At 44.1% G+C, this 21,476-nt stretch overlaps 1 protein-coding gene across 1 annotated transcript in view; it reads right to left on the reverse strand.

Moving 5' to 3' along the window:
• Window positions 1-21,476, reverse strand: part of ERMP1 (endoplasmic reticulum metallopeptidase 1) — a 40,904-nt gene that overhangs the window by 6,116 nt on the left and 13,312 nt on the right. Inside the window, exons 5-13 of the mRNA XM_038527277.1 lie at window positions 16,174-16,320; window positions 15,543-15,635; window positions 13,529-13,741; window positions 12,465-12,685; window positions 9,663-9,837; window positions 9,113-9,303; window positions 5,361-5,513; window positions 4,746-4,948; window positions 4,098-4,213 (exon numbers count right to left, since the gene is read on the reverse strand). Of these exons, the coding sequence (XP_038383205.1) occupies window positions 4,098-4,213; window positions 4,746-4,948; window positions 5,361-5,513; window positions 9,113-9,303; window positions 9,663-9,837; window positions 12,465-12,685; window positions 13,529-13,741; window positions 15,543-15,635; window positions 16,174-16,320 (1,512 nt within the window). The remainder of the gene's footprint in view (window positions 1-4,097; window positions 4,214-4,745; window positions 4,949-5,360; window positions 5,514-9,112; window positions 9,304-9,662; window positions 9,838-12,464; window positions 12,686-13,528; window positions 13,742-15,542; window positions 15,636-16,173; window positions 16,321-21,476) is intronic.

A 21,476-nucleotide genomic window follows, 5' to 3' on the forward strand; every position in this document is an offset into this window, starting at 1 on the left:
CTTTTTTACAAGGTGGTGATTAAAGAAAAATCAGAAATAATTGGCATTGGTGGTTGGTGCAAAACAAATTTATTTCCAATTCAATTTTAAAAGCCTAGAGAAAACAGTATACATCTTCAAAAGTGCCAGTTGAGGCACTTAATTCCCTGTAACTGTTTCATTCTGTTAGTTAACTGCCAAATTTTATTGTTTCACAACTACTGTTTTGTGTCCTCCAGCTTTCCTTACTAGATTTTCAAGTCCTTTCTTTCTGTGTTAAACTGAACTATGCCTTAGCATGATAGATATAATTATTTTCTGTTTACAGTAAATACAATGATGGCCACAGTCACCAAAAAATACAAACACCAAACAAGCTACTTTTCAAAAAGGAAGTTCAGTAAAAGTGGGCAAAGTTGAGGTATATACAAATAATTTTGACAAAGATGCCAAAGCAGTTCAATAGGGTAAGTAAATGTTTTCAACAGATAATGCTAGAACAACTGGATATCCATGATGAAAAAAAAGAACCTTGACCTCTCTTGCACACCACACAAAAAATTCAAGGTATATCATAGGCCTAAACATAACAGCTAAAGCTATGAAGCTTCTAGAAAGAAACAGGAGAGTCTATCTTTGTGACCTCTAGGTAGACAAGATTTTTTAAGAAGGGCACATAAAGTACTAATTCTCAAGAAAAACCTGATAAATTGGAATTCATAAAAATTGAAGACTTCTGCACATCAAATGACCATTTGAGAAAATGAATGGACAAGAAAATCTGGGTATCTGATACACAGAGATCTGATAATGGTCTGTGACCTAGAACATACCCACTCCTGCAGGTCAATAAACTCAATGTTTAAAAGGGAAAAAGAAATGAAACAAAGCAAGATACCGAATATCTTCCAACACGCACTTGGAAGAGTGTCCACATCATTATCAGGGAAATGCAAGAGCTACTGCTACATGCCCCACAGAAATGGCACGAGGGAAAGGAGAGCAAACGCAGGCGAGACTGTAGAACAATTGGAATTCTCAGACTCCAAATGTGAATACTTCAGAACAAATGAGCTCAATCTCAAAATCATTATGTTTAATGACCCAGAATATTACATATTGGAAAATTCCATTTATATAAAGCTCAAGGAATGATACAAAGTGAACAATAGCAGGAACTTCTAAAAGTGAACTTCTTGTGGTAGAGTTCTCCAGAGAAATAGAACCAATCCTCAAGGTGATGTTAGCAAACCAAATCCAACAATGCATAAAAGAATTCTGTATTACAACCAGGTGGGATTTATTCCATGGATGTAGGGTTGGTTCAGCCTCTGAACATCAGTTAATGTAATCCATCACTGCTATCAATAGGCTGATGAAGAAAAAGCACATGGTCATGTTAGCAAAGAGAAAAGCACGTGACAAGATCCAAAGCCTATTCACACTTAGAGCTCAGCAAACTAAAAATAGAGGGGAATTTACTCAACCTGAAAAAGAGCATCTACAGAAAAGCTACAACTGGGGTGCCTGGGTGGCTCAGTTGGTTAAGCATGTGCCTTCGGCTCAGGTCATGATCTCAGGGTCCTGGGATTGAACCCCATGTTGGGCTGGCTCTCTCCTGTTCCCTCTGCTTGTGTGAGTTCTCTCTCTTTCTCTGTCAAACAAATAAAATCTTTTTTAAAAAGTCCACAGCTAATACAATACTTGGTAAAAATGTAGCTTTCCCCCACTAAGACTGAGAACAGGACAATGCTTTCCACTCTTCCTATTCCTCAGCACTCTTTCACAATACTAGAAGTCCTAGCTAATACAGTAAGACAAGAAAAGGTAACAAAAAATGAGGAAATATTGGGAAGGAAGAAATAAAACTATCTTTGTTTGCAGACAACATGATCATCTATGTAGAAAATCCCAAAGAAAACAAAACAAAACAAAAAAACTATTGGAACTAACAAACAGCTATGGCAAGGTTGAAGGATACAAAGTTAATAAAAAAGATCAACTGTTTTCCCATATACCATGAAGGAAAAATACTATTTACATTAGTATCCTCAAAAATGAAATACTTGGATGCAGATCTAGGAAAAGCTGTACACAATCTATATGAGGAAAACTACAAAACACAGTTCTGATGAAAGAAAAGATAACAAATAAATGGAGAGACATTCCATGTCACAGACGGGAAAAAATAATTAAGATGTCATTTTTTCCACCTTGATCTATAGATTTCAGTGCAATTCCAGTCAGAACCCCAGAAAGTTCTACAGTGGATCTTGACAAACTGTTAAATGGAAAAACAAAAGCAATATGCTGAAGAATAAAGTTGGAGAGAACTGATACTACCCACCTTTAATACTTGATCAAGAGTGTGCCGCAATGGTAAAGTAGAGAAACCAGTAAGGAAAACAGAACAGAGAGCCCATAAATAGACCCACACAAATACAGCCAACTGATCTCAGACAAATAGTCTTAAACAAACGCTACTGGAACAACTGGAAATCCACGTGCAAAGAAAGAAAGAAAAAAATCCTTCACAGAGGCCTTACACCTCTCACAAAAATTAACTCAAAATGTATCTCTCATAGATCTAAATCTAAAATACAAAACTAAACTTGTAGAAGATAACCAGAGAAAATCCAGAGACTGAGTCTGGTGATAACTTTTAGACACAACACCAAATTCATGACCTATGAAAGAAAAGCTGATAATATTGGACTTCGTTGAATTTAAAAACTTATACTCTGTGGAAAACTGTCGAGAGAATGAAAAGACGACCCAGAGTGGGAGAAAATATTTGCAAATCACTTATCTGATATAAATATCCACAGGCACAAAGAACTCTTAAAATGTCAACAGAAAACAACCCAATTAATAGACACCACACTGGAGGCGACACACAGAGAGGGCACGTAACAGACGAGGAGGTGCTCCGGGAGCACCCTAGGTAACTGGGGCACTGCAAATGGAAACAAAAGTAAGATATAGCTCCGTAACTTGCAGAAGGGCTAATATCCCAGACACCAACAGCACCCAGCACTAGTGAGAATACAGAATGGTGCAGCCACCCTGCAAGAGTCTGGCGGTTTCTTACAAAGGTAAACACAGGCTAACCATACAATCTAGCAGTTGTACTCCTAGGTTTTACCCAGGTGAGGTGAAAACATGTCAAGAAGAAAACCTGCAAACAAATGTTTTATGGCAGCTTTATTCACAGCTGCCACAAACTGGAAGCAAGCAAGCAATCTGTCCTTCGGCAGGGGAGGGCATAAACTGTGGTGTGTCTGTAACGCTATTCAGCAACAAAAGCAGCAAGAGCTATTTGAGCCCCAAAGGACCCGAAGGTTCCAAAATGCAGATCGCTACCAGTCTGAAAAGGGCTCCAGACTATATGACTGCAGCTTCAGGATATCCTGGGGAAGGCAAAACAGTAGAAATAGTAACAAAGGTCGCTGCTTGCCAGTGGGAGTGCGGAGGAGGGACAAATGGGGGAGCACGGGGATTCTGGGGCGCGGAGCGTACTGTGTGTGCTGCAGGGTACATGACACTACACAGAAGTCTGCAACACCAGCACCAAACCGGACCTTGATGTGAGCCAGGAACATGGGCTACCACCAGCTCATCCATCTTAAGAACAAGTGCACACTCTAAGGCAAGGTGTTAATAAGGCAGCAGGTGGAGGGGAGCTCTGTTTTCTGCTCAATTTTTCTGTAAACCTAACACCACTCTAAAAAAAAAAAATAGTCTAATAAATTTTCTTCAATAAATCTTAATGAGCTTCAAGTGCTCCTAATTAGAAGCACTAGGTTCTTCCTATGTTGCTAATCACCATCATTTAAGGAATGAATACATACTTATTAAGAATTTTAAGAAATGGGGGCCCCTGATTGGCTCAGTCGGTGAAGCGTCTGCCTTTAGCACAGGTCATGATCTCAGGGTCCTGGGATGGAGCTCCACGTTGGGCTCCCTGTTCAGCAGGGAGTCTGTTTCTCCCTCTCCCTTTGCTGCTCCCATCCCCCACTTGTGCTCACCCTCAAATAAATAATTAAAACCTTTAAAAAATAAAGTTTAAAGAATTTTAAGAAGTGAAGGAGAGAAGAGAAAACTGTCCTATGATTTACCTGTTGCTTCAAACGTCAGCTTTACAGAATCCCAGGGTGTCTGTTCCTTGGACACAAGTCTGAAATGAGCAGGATCTCCTGGAGAAACTTCTGGAGCAGGAAGATACCAATTTTTCCTATTTGGAAAGGTAGGTTCAATATTTAGGATGCTTAAGAAGTTGACCGCTATCTCTGAGTCATGGAAATGGTTCAAATACAACTCACATTTTGGGGTATGAAAATAATCTCTGATGGACAGGACAAATTATGCTAGGTACTCTTAAAGCCCGTTACCATAGGATGTAACCTTCCCAGATTTAGGAACAAAGGATCCTATGTGATCTTGAGGCCACCACCCAGCCTCTTCCTTCTTATCCAGCCCTTTACTACCACACCACAAAAACATCCCAGAAATAAAACAATTTGAAACTGATGCTGAACTGCTATTAGAGCAGTCGAAGAGGCAGCCTTTCCAATCACTCAGGTTTCTAGAGGGAAGACTTCCTAAATTTGAAAAAGCAACAGTAAACTTCTGAGTACTTAATCCCACTAAAGGAGGGGAACTCCCGTAGTGAAGGAAAACCTGGCCTACACAGCACTGGGCTTGTGTGTGAACCAGCATGAATAGCGGAGCACTCCCTCGGTGACAGGACCTGACAACAGACGAACCTGATGAGGAAGTGCACCGGGAGGTACCACGGGAAACCACAGAGCGGTGCATCCTCCTCACAGTGAGCTCGAATGGTGTCGTTGATCTCAGGAACATGAGGGGTTATGTGAGACATTCCAGTGTAATCAAACCCATTGATCCATATTCCAGAGTCCCGTTTAATGACGTTTCCGTCCAGGTCATGAAATGTTCTAGTCATGTGCTGTGAAGGACAGACTAATGAGAAAGCTGCTACTCCTGAGATCACCTGTACCAGCATTTTAAAATATCGATTTTGTTTTGCCCGTTGAACTCGGACTTTTACTTGGCCCACAGACGTTTTTACCATCTGTACTTCTGAAAGCTCATTACCCCACAGCACATATTTGCATTTTTGTCATTTGAACAATAACCAATAAGCTGACATGTCTGGTTCAGGCTCCTGGGAGAAAGCATGTCTCGCTGGAAAGAAACCCTCATGGGGGGTCAGTCTCCTCACTGCCTTATAGGGAGCAGCTGAGAACAACTAAATAAATAGGTCAATGGCAGGCACGTCTGCTGGTTTTCCTGTTGACTAGCAAAGCTCAGCAACACAGGGCTTCCCCCTCCAGAACCACACGCGAAGCTGCTCTTACCTGAAGAAACACTCTCTTTGGCTTTGGACTGGCGGGATGAGAGCTATACGGGAAGAATGCGCCACTGCAGACCAGGAAGAAGGTGACCATACACACTGCAGTTAAAGTCAGCATGGTTTTTTTGGTGCTCTTGGCAAGGTAGATGAAGTTAATCTAAAACATGAGACACAGAAATAGAAAAATCACTGTGGGCACAGAGTTGTCTTTACTGCCTTGGCTCTGTAACAGGTGTCACCCAACCAGTCGCAAAGAGCACCTGCCAGCACGTGTGAGCATGTGAGTATGCTGCCACAGCAAACAGGCCCCACTTAGGCCTTTCCATCACGGGCTAGAGCCCAGATAAACAGGTGGCCACCGGCTGGACGGGAGAAGACTCCCAGGTGGGGTCTTGGTTCAGTTGGCAAGGACACCAGGACAGAGACCCACCCCCACTCAAACCACGACTGCATTTTACTTTTGATTCTGTCAAGGCCCCTGCTAACCACTGCACGGTCGACACCAGTATCTACCAGACGTCATGACATCAGGCTTTTGTCAAAGAACCAGAGATAAGATTTTAAGTGTAAGCAAGCCTATTCCAACAAAGGTCAAGTCCCACTCCTCACAGTTGTGTGACGGGCCACAGCGCCAGCCTGGTCTGAGCCTGCACTCCGATGTGCCTCCAGGACCCCACCTGTGGGCCTATCCCTCCTCAGTGCCAGGCAGCCACAGCCAATGCCGTCTGAAACAGCACATCTGATGTTGGGCAGGAACAGCAAGTGGCTCAGCCTCAAGGTGGGCATCTAGCACGTCCTACAAACGCTTCTTCATGGTAATGAGATCACGGACATAGAGGTTGTGGGCAACACACAACTCTCAGAATATGCCCACAGATCCCCAGGGGGTTTGCATGCCACCACACTGACCCAGTCCCAGCTCCCCTCATGCCTGCTCCCCCTTATCACTCACCCTCTAGGGTCGGTAAGGAGAGCATGAATGTGAACATATGTTCATGGAGATAAAAAGGAGGAATAAGGCACACATTTGTAACCTACCAGATGCTCTACTATATAAAATTAAGGACTTTATAGCCATTGTGTATTGATATCCCATCCAAGGTCATCTCCAGCAAAACGGTACTGGTCTTAGATCAATGGTCTTGTGTTTTTACACCAAGAGCACAGAAACAAGACAGCTAAGAAACAAATTGCTAAGGCAGTGAGTTCACAAAACACAAATTATTACCTTGTCTGTCCCTTTCTGTCCTAACAGTCACAAAATTATAAAATGTGGTTGTACAGAACAGTGTCAAATAGCTCCCCAAGGACTGATTTCCCCTCCACTGGAAGGCTGCCCAGTTTAGGTGTTGAGAGGCTTTCAGGTCAAAATAAGCCCTCCCTGTCACACGCTGTGGTTCCTGCCATCTCCACCCAGCCGCAACCCCATGTCCTACAGCCTGTGTGAGCTCCGTTTCCACATCCACATTTCCACTTCAAAGCATGAGGCACGTCTGCTGCCCCTTCCATCATCTTCTCCAGGAGGTCTGGTAATGGGGTGAATGAAACGTGTTCCCAAGGAAGGACTGGGAGGCGAAGTGCTGTCTGGATTCCATCACCTTCAATTTCACTCTTATTTCCGTCTTAGATGTTATGTCACCCATCACTCCAGGTTCCCAAATGTGTGCAAAATAAAACGAAGAGAAACATGAGAAGGGTCCGTGCAGTGTCCGCGTGAGCTGTCCTGTTCCCGAGCGTATCCCAATGTCACTGAGCTGTAGTCTTGGGGTTCATCGGTACAATCCTAGGACCTGCTAACCTGCCATCAGACAGGCATGGAACTGCTTCTGGACAAATGTACTTAATAAATTCCCAAGGGCCGAAAGAGAAGCTCTGTGAAATCTGCATTATGGTCTAATCCCCACCTGGGCTGGCTCATTTGTCAGCCCCTCCAACGCCACCCCAGAGTAACGGAGTGAAGGAGGCCCGCCCCTGGCTGCACAGCCGTTTCACGTTCTAATGAAAAATAAATGGTGTTTCAAAGTATTCCAAGAGGCACTCTCCAAAAGCTTTCGTAGTAAGATAAAATTCAAAAAGCAATATACTTTAATCCTCTTTTCATGGTTCCCAAGTTTCCATAGTGAAGTTTTCAGGGCTTATTTTGTCCTGTTACACATGGGATAGAACTGAAATGCCACACACTTTGGTCATCACTTCTGGGCACTGGCAGCTTTCACCCACTGACGGTGGGGACCCAGTCCAGGACTCCGCTGACTCTGGATACCAACCCCATCTACATGTGATAAAACCCATTTCTCACAGCAGTGAAACCCTCCACCGACATGCACGGAGAATTTCAAGGCTTAGTGTTAAAACCAGAAGTAGTAAACCCTAGAGGCAACAAAGAGCATTTTAGAATTTTCCATACCAATAAGGTATGCAATCCTGCAAATACCAGTAAGGACTGAATCGTTATATTAAAAACAGAATGGCTGGAATGCTTGGACTTCATCTGCTGATCACACAGAAGTACATGCCCAAGAGCTGCTCACCAGAGTCGGACACACAGGTATGCACACGGCTGTCTGCTGCCTGTTTGAGGGATGTGCATAGATGCTGCTGACCACGCACGTGGTATCCTTACATGCTGTCTCTAAATTCCAACCTCTACATCATGTGCCCTTTACCCTATGGCTATAGAAAGGCTCGCCATCATCTCTGTGGAGGAAAGAACTATAATAAAGGCACAAGTACTTTTTCTATTTATTTGCCTTACTGCAGATCTTGGAGTGTATCTATATTCAGTAATTACTTAATTACTTCTTATTCTCAGGAATGCCAACAAAAAGAGCCGTAACACAAAGACCGGCCTCCCCTAGAGGGTCTGGGCCCGATGACACCGTGCCGAGGGCGGAACTCTGCCTGGAGCTGCTCTAACACTGGGTCTAGTCTTCCCTCTGGAGTCCCAAGGAGGAGAAGCAGGGGTGGCACAGGGAGGACTCTCCCTGCACAGGCTGAGCACAAACAGAGCAGAACGACCAGGCCTGTGACACTCATCCCAAGTGTCCGTCACCCACAAAGGCCCCAGGAATGAACCCTGCAGTGCTTGTGGCCAGGTAGTTAGCGGAGTGATGACAGGAAAAGCCTCATTAGATGCAGTCTCCCTCCAGCAGCTCTAGGAGCACTAATAAAACTACCATGTTGGGCAGCCCCGTGGCTCAGTGGTTTAGTGCTACCTTTAGCTCAGGGCATGATCCTGGAGACCTGGGATCGAGTCCCACCCCTCAGGCTCCCTGCGTGGAGCCTGCTTCTCCCTCTGCCTGTCTCTTTCTCTCTCTCTCTCCCATGAATAAATAAAATATTAAAAAAAAAATAAAACTACCATGTCTTTGCTAACACTTGCCTCTCACTGGAAGCTGAAAACACACTCTTGGGAGTCATTCTCAAAACCCACTGCCCAGCAAAATCTGGGCAAGAGCTGATTACTTGGCTGGTATGCGCTCTACAAATTCACATCCAGGTAGTCTGAAAGCGGTGAAGAGGTAAAACCAGAGGACTTGGAAGGACAAGGAAATAAAAAAAACAGAACAAGGCAAAAACCATTTCACATCTTTTTACCAGTAAACCCACATTCTGCACACACGTTCCCCGTTCCGTACAGGTGTTTCTCAATAAAGTATTAGCAACGCTGTTTCACAGAATCTACTATAGCTAAACTCCTCACACAGGTGTCTGTGTGTATAAAATGAAAAAAAATTTTAAATGTTTTTTCCTTACAAAATAAGAAGAGAGGATCATCGTACAACCAGCCAAAATGGAAGCCAGCACAACGTCAGGTGGGATTTCAGAACCACTCCTCCCAAGGATTGGTGTAAACATCTCGAACACTGCCCAGATGAGGTATAACGCGTAAAGATAAGGGATAAACATCCCCAAAAGGTAGAAGGCAATAAATTTTCCTTGGGCACCTAGGGAAAAAGAGAAAGAAAACACACATCTCTGAAATGCTACAGCGTGATACAGATTTGATAACACTGGCGTCTATATGTGAGACAGAACACTTTCATTCAGGGGCAACGAAATAGAAGTTAGAATGAAACAAAAAAATATGTATGTGAGACATCACCATGTGTTCGCAAACGTGAGAATGGCATGGGGCATGAGGCCTAGGATGAAAGTCTGTGTGATCTGAAAATTTAAAAGAACAAACAGCAACAGTCTTGAAAGCCTACACCAAGGGACCAAAAAAAGGAAACAGTCCCTGCAAGTCTTGTCGTAGACATTTTAAGGTATTTCCCCATTTGCATCAAACCCCAAAATGCCCTACCATGCTGCTTCAAGTCTTTGTGCACGCAAAGCTTTGTGAGCAAGGGAAAGGCCACCCAGACAGCGCTAATAAACGCCGAGCACAGTCCTCGAGACGTGAGAGCCACAAGAGAGACGCAGTGCACAAACAGCGAGGTGTCGAAGAACACTTCTCCCAGATACTGGTCACTGGCATTCTGAAAGAGAGAAAACCGTACCAGGAGTCTCGTTCGTGGGCCATCCACATATCACTTCTATTGCACCATCGTTGCCATCACTCAGGAGAGCTACATTTTGCACTGAACTTGAAGTAAGCGCTAACAAAGTGTCTTTCCTCCTGTCAGGACGGAAAGAATCCAGATCGCTGTACGGGAAAGGGGCATCTGATCATCCAGGGAAAAGACATCCTGACTTGAGCGCACTTCGCGCTATTCCTCCCCAGCCTAGAAGTCACCTTTGGAAACACTAAAATAGAAGAAAGGACTCTCCTAAAAACATTCGTCTCTGTAAGCTTTTCTATTAACACAACATCCAAAGACTTTCAAGGTGAGGAGAGAGGGGCCTGGGGAGGGTAGCTTGGCTCTGCAGCACCACCAGCAGCACAGCTGCAGAACTGCAGGCCCCCTGCAGCTGTATTCCTGCCGGTTTGCGGGCCTCTCATATCCATGTTTCCAGGCGAGGCACCTGCAGCCCCTGAGAACGTGCCGCCCCGTACTGCCTCGGCAGCAGGGGTTCTGCTCACACAAACATGAGTCATCATTTTGGGGCAGAAACCCCAAGCCAGAAGAGCCCTGGGCACGAGTGTTACTTCTAGAGCTCACAACAGTTTCAGTAGTGTGTTTCCACACCTGTCCGGGCTCCTGACACCCTCCCACCCCTGGAAACGGAAGGCCACGGCTGTGGAACACTTTGATGTTCAACACAGGGCCAAGAGGCACGGTCTTTAAAAGTAATCAGAAAGAAACTAATTCTTAGGATTCTCTTTGAAGCCAAGAACCACTCAGGTGGTTAAAAACCCGGGTCTCAGCAGCACCGATGGCACCTTAAACCCCCAAACCGCAGCCAACGATCACACAGATGTTCTTGGAACCAGGTCCCTGCCAGCCCTGCCCTCTGCCCCCATTCTGCACACTATCTCCGTTCGCCCACTAACTGTCCTGCTCAGAAGAGGCTAATGGTGGCCGCCCTGATTCTCGATGTCATGCTCTAGCCTCACGCTGGCCTACTTGTCTGGTTCTTGTGCTATCAACCTCGTCTTCGCCACACTGACCTTCTTCTTGACCATGACACAAATGCATCTCATGCTCTCCCACCTCCGACCACCCATCAACCTGCTCTCCATCTGTACCCCTGTACTCACACCTCAAAAACTCAGTTCAATGTTATTGCTTCCTTCAGGAAGTCTTCCTGACTTCCACAGCCATCCTGTGGTCCCACAGTGCTGTGAACACATCACTCTTTCAGCTCATCCCAATGTGCCATAATTGCTGGTCTCCCTACCTTCCTGGATGAAGCTGTGAGCCCCTCAGAGAAAGAGACCGGGTTCTTACGAATCTCTGTACCACCAGGCCTCAGCATGGTGCCAGGCCCACCCAGCACTCTAAGGATCTTCATGTAATGAAACACATTATCCTTCCCCTCGTGCTTTCAGCCCCAAATTTTATGATCAGACAACTGAAATTAGTCAAAGTAACTGGAACTTCATGAATGGGCACTTCTGTGTCCTGTCACCCTGCACACTAGCCACCACACCCCACGGTCTGGTAACACACAGCTGCATGTGAACTGGAGCCCCATGGCATAATCCTTTCAGAAACCGAAGCCACTAAGATTCAAGCATTAGCTCATCCCTAAACAGACAGCTAATGTCAGAGAACCCTCCTTCAGTGGGTTTTGTTAACAGGCAGTGTTCCTCAGAGCACATCCTCACACAAACTGAAATGGAGACCATGGTTCAGGCACCAGAGATCCCTATGGGAAAACGCTGGACCACCCTCTCCTGCGTCTCCACTCTAATCCCTAGCAGGGAGAACAGAAAACAGGTGTGTACTGGCTGTCTTGCAGATAAATAACAGAACTAAAAGCTTTTCCCTTTAACTCACTTAGAAAATCTTTAGAAACCACAGGTCACTCTCTTACCATAGTTTACCATGAGTCCCATTACTCTGTAACCCTAATTTCTACTTTGATTTCTACCAAATGAACATATGCAGTGGAAGCCCTAAGAGCATGGCACTATCCCTGTGTCAGCACCAATCATCCGAACCCCATCTCCCTGCTCCCCTGCTCCAGCAGGGTCTGCAGCCCCCATGCCACAGCTGCATGCTGTCAGAATCTGCATCTATGACACATGGGCCATAACAAGTGAAGGAAACAAGAGAGAAGCCAGGGTGTGGCTTGCAGGGCAGCAGGTGCCTCCTATGCATCTGTGCCATGTACCACAGCTGCCCGAGCACAGGGGACGGTGGGCACCACAGCCACACCCTCACGGAACTCACAGCCCAGAGACTTCGGAGCTTCTCACAGGGGTGACGAGGGCTGGGGGGGAGGGGGGGCTGACAAAACGCAGCAGACTGGGCAGAGACGAGGCGGACACAGGCCAGGTGGTCAAAACCACCTGAACACCTGACAGCTTTACAGCAACACCTGAAGCCTCCCCAAAAAAACCCCCCGAAGAAGCGTTCCAGAAAATTAACTCAGTGCTGGGAGCCAGTTCTTTCTGATCGAGCCAAACACGATTTGCTAGCTCAGGAAGCCAAACACGAGTTTTGTCTTCAATCCTTGACGGTAGCAAAAAGAAATCAGTAAATATGCCTACACTTACCACATAATAAAATTTCTTGGCGAGGGAATGGATGAGTATTATTTTGGCCACGGCCGCCATCCCATACAAACAGACAGACACGTAGAAGTGGTTGTACCACGATAGGGACTGTCCGATAAGAGAGACGAACACTGCCAGGATGAGCACGGTGACCAGGCTAGTGAACCAGCTGATCAGAGTGATGCCGAGTGCACAGAGGAAGTCCTTCGGGTAATTTTCGGCTAATGCAGAGAAAACACAAAGCAGAGGTCACCAACTTTACATCAGCCTCACAGCCAGTCTGCAGGAGTAAAGGGGCAAATGGTGCAACAACAAATCCACCATGGTAACTGCATAGTACGCAAGTGTCCCAGGGGTCAGGTTTGTTAAAACCTTGAACAGGGACGGTATTGACGAATAATATTCAAGCAACATTTGCCCAGAGTCTGTGGGCACCAGAGACCCAGAGACTAAGTCCTCCAGTTCAGACACATTCCTGACCAGGAAAGCAGGGGCTTTCATCTTCCACACCCCTGGATGCTCTGTGTATCAAAGTACCACCAGGGATGGGAAACCAAGTTCCACGTAAAATCCCACCAGGAGCTAACACAGGAGGAGCATGGCCCATACCCATACTTGGGGTGCTCAGCCACTGACGCTCCACCTTGTAAGAGCATATAACCAAGCTGGATGATACAACGTCCCAGGCAGAAGGAAATGGGTTGAACCAGAAGCAGTTCGGTCAGACTTCAGGACAGCACACTTATTACTGGTCTGTGGTGCGGACGAGACTTCAATGGGAATTTTCACTAACGGTCAATCTGTACAAACCACTTCTCATTGAGCCTGTGTGGCACCTCTGTGGTGTGCACACACATAACAGAAGTTCCAGCTCTACCAAAACCAGAAGTGTAATGAGCATATTCATCTGATACTCGCTTGGAAATGCCTTATAGTATAAATCAGAGGTTATGATTCTTTAAGATTTTTGCCTTTGTGAAAAGACAGAGGCAAATGGACTAGAGAAACTTAAGGCAGACTCCTATACCCAGGCCGGCACTGCAGATTTAGAGGAAAATACTTACTCTGACGTTTGGGCTGCAAGAACTTTTTGCCCAGGTACAACACAACAGCCATTACCACCATGTAGTTAATTATGGAGCCGACACGAGAGGGGTAGGCGATGACAAACAGGCCGAGCACGTCAAAGAAGACCATGTTCCCATGCCGATACTTAGAAGAAGAAGGCAACATATCAGACGTAGCTAGATACTTAAGAACTGCTAAGATGTTGTCACCTATTAAAGAACAGAAAGATAACGAAGTTGAATAAACTATGCATGGTGTGAGTAGGGACATGACAGGATGTAAACAGAGGAGCTTTCTAGGACCTCAATCCCTCACCATGGTTCTTACAAAATTTCTCAAAGGTCCAGGTACCCACTGTCTCCTCTTCACCCAGACAGACGCTCAGCCAACAGGCCTTCATCCTTTCCTCTTGGATAAGAACTAGTCTTCCCTCACTGCTGACAAACCCAAAGACAGTTTCTTTAACATCTACCTTAAAGACTACTCCAGGTATCCAAAATACAGTGCTGAGCCGAGAGACAAAACCTCTCGAGAAGCTCCCGGACACCCAACATTTGGATTAAGAATAAACAATGTCAATTATATCTCAATTTTAAAAAATTAATAGAGATAGGAGAGGCCCCTGGGACATCATGGGGGACCAGTGGGGTTTGAGAAGCCAGGGACACATTTCTAGCTAAATGCTCCTGGTCAAAGCACTTCTTTGCAGCCTGTTCATAGCAGAGGTGGCACGGGAGCCAGCGACAGTGGGGGAGCCCAGGCCACCAGAGCATTGGAGGTGAAAGCTCCGAGGAGACCTTCCAAATACAGAACAAGTCTGAACGAGGAGTCCTCAGCCAGGAAGCCAGGGAGTGGGAGAGTCCCTGGCAAGCAGAGCCTGGCACAGCAGAGGTCAGCACTGACCGCTGTGTCACCGACGGGCTGCAGGAGCCCTGCGAAGCCCTGCCTGACTGGCCGTCCTCCTGCCACTCATCCCACCCTGACTTCTCTGCTTCCACTTAGACACCCACTGCCTTATTGTGGCATTTCTGTCACTGGCTTCTCCATCTGCCTTCAAATGTGTTTTCCCCAAAAGCTCAGGCTGAGTCCCCTGAGACCTTTGTTTCCCTCTTGCAAAGCCCCCTCCCATCCAAAGTGCTTCCATGGTTTGCCTTTGATGCCCACACCTGTATTCCCAATTCTGCCAAGAGCTCTAGCCCCACATCAGTACTTTCATCCTGCTGATTCCCAGGCTCCTCCGTCTATGGCTGACAGAGCTGGTGGACTCCTTCCCCTCCCCATGACTGCTCCGGGGGAGGTCACCCTTGCACATCCCCATCAGGGTCAATGGCACCATCTTTCCCCAGCTGGGCCTTAGACTGTGTCTCTGCTGCCGGCCACAGGATTCATCCCTTCCTTCCAACTGGTCAGCTCTTGGACAAGTTCTATTCAGACTGTCTGACACTACTTACCCACAATCCACACATGTGTGCATGCACCAACACACATACACACCCCACCCATGCTCTGCTCTTGCCTGGAGCATCCTTTCTTCTGCACTGGGCCAAATCCTATCAACTCTTTCATTAAGGTACGTCATCAGACTCCCCGCCCCTGGCTACTCCAGACTTCTCTGGAAAGCATGTTAACCCCACTCACCTGCCCTCACCACCCAACCTGGACTGATGTAACTTTCTACACCTGGGCAAGCTGCCCAAACACTTGCCAGTGTCCCCTCCAATGTACGGCTTCCATTCCAGCTACACGCTCATTGCTCAGCAATCCTATCATTAATCCTGGGCCCGCTCTCTTTCCAATGCCTCACAGTGAACAGTCCTGTGTACTGAATTGTAACCTAGACTTCAGGGCTAAAGTTCAAGCCCTCTTCTCTCTGACTCCAAAGCCCCACCCAGCTTATGCACCCCACACACTGCCTCCCTAATGCACAGCCCACAGGATATTTATAGGTTTGTAGGTCAGCCCCAATAGGCCATCTTAACATAGATCAAAAGTCTACATTTGAATACCAACCTGCTCTCTGAATGGAATCTGTTAGAATTCTGTCCGCTGTGTCATATTTGGTGTGATAAATGTATCCATTCTCAATAAAAGCTAAGTCAATTCCTGAGACACACAGGAAAAACAGAAAATATCATTTTGCTTTAAAGAACCACCTTTCTTTAAGCCTATTTGCTTAATATATTAAATTCCTAAAAGACAAAATGTCAAAGCAGTGGCATGATTGCTTTGTCACATGAATGAATGAATGACAAAATTCTCTCTTCCAAATTCTTACAGAATCTATAGCTGTGGTACATAATGACTAAGGAAGTACATGTCAGGGAGACACTACAAGTCATGCCCCAAGGGGTAGGAACACGCTGCTGAGGAGGCCACCAGAACTTTGCCATCGACACTCCTGTCCCCCATCCTGCCACCGTGTGGGGCAAGATGGCATGTTCTAGAGTCAAGTGTTAAATTAGACCAAAGTTTAAAAGAAAAGGAAAACATCAGGAAATCAGTTTCAGTGAGTCAGAATACACAACTCTCACGTAGAAAACATGGTCTCAGGACATGCTGTTTGCTCATATCTTGTAAAAAAGTAAAACTTTCTTCTGGTTAATTGCTATTGCACCACAGCCCACAATAATCCACAAAATACCTGGAATGTTCCCAAAATCCCTATAGATGCGGAAGTCGGTATCTGAAGGAATTATTCCACTCTGAAAAACCTCCTGAGCCACCACAGAAGCAAACGGGTGTTTAGCAGCGGAAACATATGCCTGGACCAGCCACGGGTTTTCAGGACCTAGGAGGAAACGCAAGGACATAGCACCAGGTAACATGGTGACACCCAAAACAGTCACCACGCAGTCAGGGTACACAGGTGGTTTGAGGACAGAGGTCCAGAGTTTGCTTTTTTCATCTATTTTTCTGTACTAACATTTCTCTGATAAATGGATATTAACTTTAAGAATGAGAACTCCCCTTTCAGGAAACAAAATTATTTTTAAGCACAAAATAACAATACTATAAAAAGTTTAAGATCAATAATGAAGAACTACCCAAAAGTCTGTCATTCCAAGACAGTTATTTTCATCTTTACATCTTCAGGTGTTTTATAAATGTACGGTGTGTGGACACAGCTGTAGTCACAGGGCATTCTGACTCTATGTTGTGCTTTAACACACCATTTTCCTAAGTTGCCAGATATTACAATGATCTTTCTAAGAACTACATAACTTTTCACCAAAAATGCCAGAAGTTCTGTATTATTGTTTATTTCTTATCATTAATAATTCTTCACTAACATCTTTTTTTTTTTTAAAGATTATTTATTCATGAGAGATACAGAGAGAGAGAGGCAGAGACACAGAGGGAGAAGCAAGTTCCCCGCGGGGAGACCAATGTGGGACTCGATCCCAGGACCCTGGGATCATGGCAAAAGCCGAAGCCAGATGCTCAACCACTGAGCCCCCTAGATGCCCCACCCTCTATTCACTAACATCTTTATGCACACATGGCTTTGTGAAACAGGAGACTATCCTTTGGCAGAGTGTGATGAACTGTATCATGGGCCCCAGTCATTCACTGCCCCCCCCCCCCCCCCATAACTCATGGCACCTCCCTGAGCAAGGAGCTCGTCCACTGCCTTGTCCCACTGGCTGAGATCGGCCTCGGGAATTGCCTCGGCCAACAGTCTGTGAATGGGAGACAGGAACGTGGACCAAGAACATGTTCAGGGTCCATCACAGTCCCTCCCTGCCTCTTAACTTGGGCCGGGAGATTGATCCTTCCCTGACGGCAGCTTCTCCCTCAGCCCGGGTCTCAGAACGAATGACACAAAGGGAACAAAACCACTGTGAAACCTGCATGTAGTTAGTCAGAGACATAAATGTAACGTGAGAGAAATAAGCCTTTGCTGTTGTAATCCCGTGAGATTCAGAGACTGTTTCTTACCAAGAAATTTCACAAAAAGTTGACTGATGCGGTTAGATCACGTCATTGTATTTCAGGGAATCTAAGAATATTTTTATAGCCTTATAAACAATCAAATTTCTTTCCTGTTGAAATGATGACCATAAAAGATGGAGAAGGGATGAAGAAACACCTCAGAACAAAACACCCAGGTGACCAGACATGGATTTTAAAACCACAGCAAGAATTTTACCAAATAAGCCATAAAAACGGAAACCCTATAAAACCTGAGGGTAAGAACTTGAATGGATGGTTTACTCTGAGGTTAGACATAGCAGAAGAAAAGATTATAGAGCAGGTGGACTGGTGCACAGAGAGAAAAAGGGCATTAAATATAGAAATGTGTGTAAGAGAATATGGGGCACGGCAGTCCCACGAAAGAGGACACAGAATGGAGAAGCAGCAATGCTTTGAAGAGATAATGGCCAATAATTTTCCAAAATCACAGAAAATATCAAGCTATGAACTCAAAAAGCTCTACAAACCCTGAACAGGATAGAGACAAAGAAAATATACTTAGCACTAAGATCTTTGCTTGGGGAAACCACTATCCACTCAGAGGGCCAGGGCTTGACCAGGGAATGCTACTCCCAGATCTGGGGCTAGGAAAGTATGAGGGTAGTTGAACATCTCGTGCCAGGAGGTGAGAAGGTGCTCAGAGAAACCCATCAGAAGGACACAGGCACCAGTGACAGGGCCACCACTGGCCCAGCCAGAAACAATTCACACATCAGGATGATAGCAACAGAACATGCAAAACATATGACACACTGAAATAAACAAGGGAGAACAGAAAGCTTTCCTTCGAGCAGAATTCCAACTATCAGTTATGGGTGAAAGAGAGAGAGAGAACACCCAGCACCTGCCTAACATTACAGTAAAAATGCTTTGCATCCAGAATCATTGATGTCTGCCGAAACTAGGATCAAAGTCCCACAAGAAACAGGATGTGTCCTCAGTGTCAGAGTACCTATTACAGAGAGGAAAACAGTAAGTCCACAAAGTAGAAAAACCTGGCAAATACCATCATCAAATGACCAGAAGCTTCCATCATCACCAGTGCTCAGAGAGGACAAGCTTCCCGATGTGGCCAAGGAGGATACAGATGTGAATGAATAGCGGTGATTATCAAACTGTATGATGTCAAAATGCTGTTATTAAAATACTATTACAATTAGATGTTAATAACCAAAATTATACTATTAAAATATTATGAAAATCAAACCGAAAAGCAGGTGAAGCTAAACTAGAAAGGAGAGCATCATAAACAGCAGGTTAATAAACGGTCACTCTGGGGCGAAAGGGAGGGAGCTGGATCTGAGAGTCTAGGTCCTTGCATCCACAGGGAGACAGAGGTATTCACCTTACCATGGTTAAGTTTTTCACTTTTCTACTTTTATGTGTGTGTTATATAATCACTGTGACAGGTTTATAATAAAACATGACAATCAAATGCTATTTGATCCTGGATTGGAACTCTGAATTAAAAAAACCCAGCTATATCATTATTGGAACAATTGGAAAAAATAAAAAACATTAGATCATAGTTTTATATTGTCATATTTTGTGAGCATCATATATGCACTGTTATGAAGAAATATATCCTTGTTCTTTATCTACCTAATTATGTTGAGATTATCGACTGTGATTTTTCCCCTTTATTATGCTACTATGGTAAAATACATACATATATTTTCATATATTAAACCATCTTCATTTAACCATTCATAGTTACAGGATATAAAATCCAAAAATCAGTTACGTTTCTATACACTAATAGTGAACTGTCAGAAAGAAAATTAAGAAAACAATTTCCATTTACAGTTGTACCAAAAAAAAAAAAAAATACCTAGGAACAAACTTAAGCAAGGAGGTCAAAGACCTGTACTCTGAAAACTATAGGACACTTATGAGACAGAGTGAAGAAACAAATATATGGGAAGCTATTCCATGTTCATGGACTAAAAGAACCAATACTGTTAAAATGTACATACTACCCAAAACAATATACAGATTCAGTGCAATCCCTATCAAAAGTCCAACAGCATTTTTCACGAAATAGAACAATTCTATAATTTCTATGGAAGCACCAAAACAAAAACAAAAACAAACAAACAAACAAAAAAACACATATAGCCAAAGCAATCTTGAGAAAGACCAAAGCTGGAGACACCACACTTTTTTATTTCAGGCTATGCTACAAAGCTACAGTAATCAAAATAGTATGGGACTGGCATAAAAACAGATACACATCAATGGAATAGAATAGAGAGACCAGAAATAAGCCCACACCTACATGTTCAGTTAATTTATGTGAAGCCAAGAATTATATAATGTGAAAGGACAATCTCTTCAATAAATGGTGTTGGGAAAACTGGACAGCCACAATGCAAAAGAATGAAATTGGACCATTCTCTTATATCACACACAAAAATGAACTCGAATGTGTTAAAGATTTGAAAATACAAAACCAAGAAGAAAATGGGTGGTAATAACCTCCCAACATCAGTCTTGGCAATGATTTTTTTGGGTTTCACACCAAAAACAAAGGCAACAAAAGTTAAAACAAGTGGGAATACATCAAGCTGAAAAGCTTCTTCACAGCAAAGGAGACCATCAACAAAATTAAAAGATAACCTGTAGAATGGGAGAAGGTATTTGCAAATCATATATCTTATAAAGGGGTTGATATCCAAAGTATATAAAGACTCCTACAACTCAATAGCAAAAAAGGGGGGGGGCAGGAGATTTGAATAGACATTTTTCCAAATAAGATGTCCAGATAAGTCAATGGGTATACAAAAAGATGCTCAACATCACTCATTCTCCAGGAAATGCAAATCGAAACCACAATGAGGTATCACTGCACACCTGTTAGAATGGCTTTTACCAAAAAGAAAAGAAGTAAGTGTTGGTGAGGATGTGGAGAAAGGGGAATGCAGACTGGAGCAGCCACTGTGAAAAGGAGTATGTACCCCATGTACACTGCAGCATTAGCCACAACAGCCAGGATATGGAAAATGTTCATCAATGGATGAATGAATAAAAATGGTATATATACCACTGATGGTATACTGGAATATTGTTCCAATGGAATAATTATTCAGAGACACACACATGGAATCTTATTCACACACACAATAGAATATTATTTAGCCATATAAAAGAAGGAAATCTTGCCATTTGCCACAGCATTGACAGACCTTGGGGGTGTTATGCTAAATAAGTCATACAGAGAAAAGTAAATACCATTATGATCTCACTTATATGTTACATCTAAACAAAAGAAAACAAAAACTCATAGCTATAGAGAATGGACTGAGAGCTGCCAAAGGTGGGGGCTCAGGGGAGGAGGAACTGAAATGAGTGAAGGTGGTTGAAAGATACAAACTTGCAGTTAAAAGATAAGTCAGTCTTGGAGTGCCTGGCTGGCTCAATGGGTGGAGCATGCAACTCAAGTTCCAGCCTCATACTGGGTACAGGGACTACTTAAAACTAAAAAAAAAAAAAATATATATATATATATATATATATATATTTCAAGTCATAAAAAGAAGGAAGTACTCACTATGTGCTACAACACAGATGAACCTTAGAAAACATCGTATGTATTGAAAAAAGCCATATATATAAAAAGATAGATAGATCCGGGATGCAATGTACAGCATGGTGACTACAGTTAATAATATTGTACTATATACTAGAGAGTTGCTAAAAGAGTAGATCTTAAAAGTTCTCATCACAAGAAAAAATATTTTGTAACTGATGATGGATGTCAACTAGACTTACTGTGGTGATCATCTTGCAATATATATAAACTGAATAGTTTTGCTGATACAGGGAAAAGAAACATCTTGTATTCCTGGAATATGCTCAACTCAGCTGGAAAATGTTCTTGTTTGTGTGTGTGTGTGTGTGTGTGTGTGTGTGTGTATACATACACATGTATTCTTTTGGGTGGATACCTAGGTCAAGTGGGTAAATTTA

The sequence above is a fragment of the Canis lupus genome, chromosome 1, assembly GCF_011100685.1.
Source record: "Canis lupus familiaris isolate Mischka breed German Shepherd chromosome 1, alternate assembly UU_Cfam_GSD_1.0, whole genome shotgun sequence".
Lineage (NCBI taxonomy): Eukaryota > Metazoa > Chordata > Mammalia > Carnivora > Canidae > Canis > Canis lupus.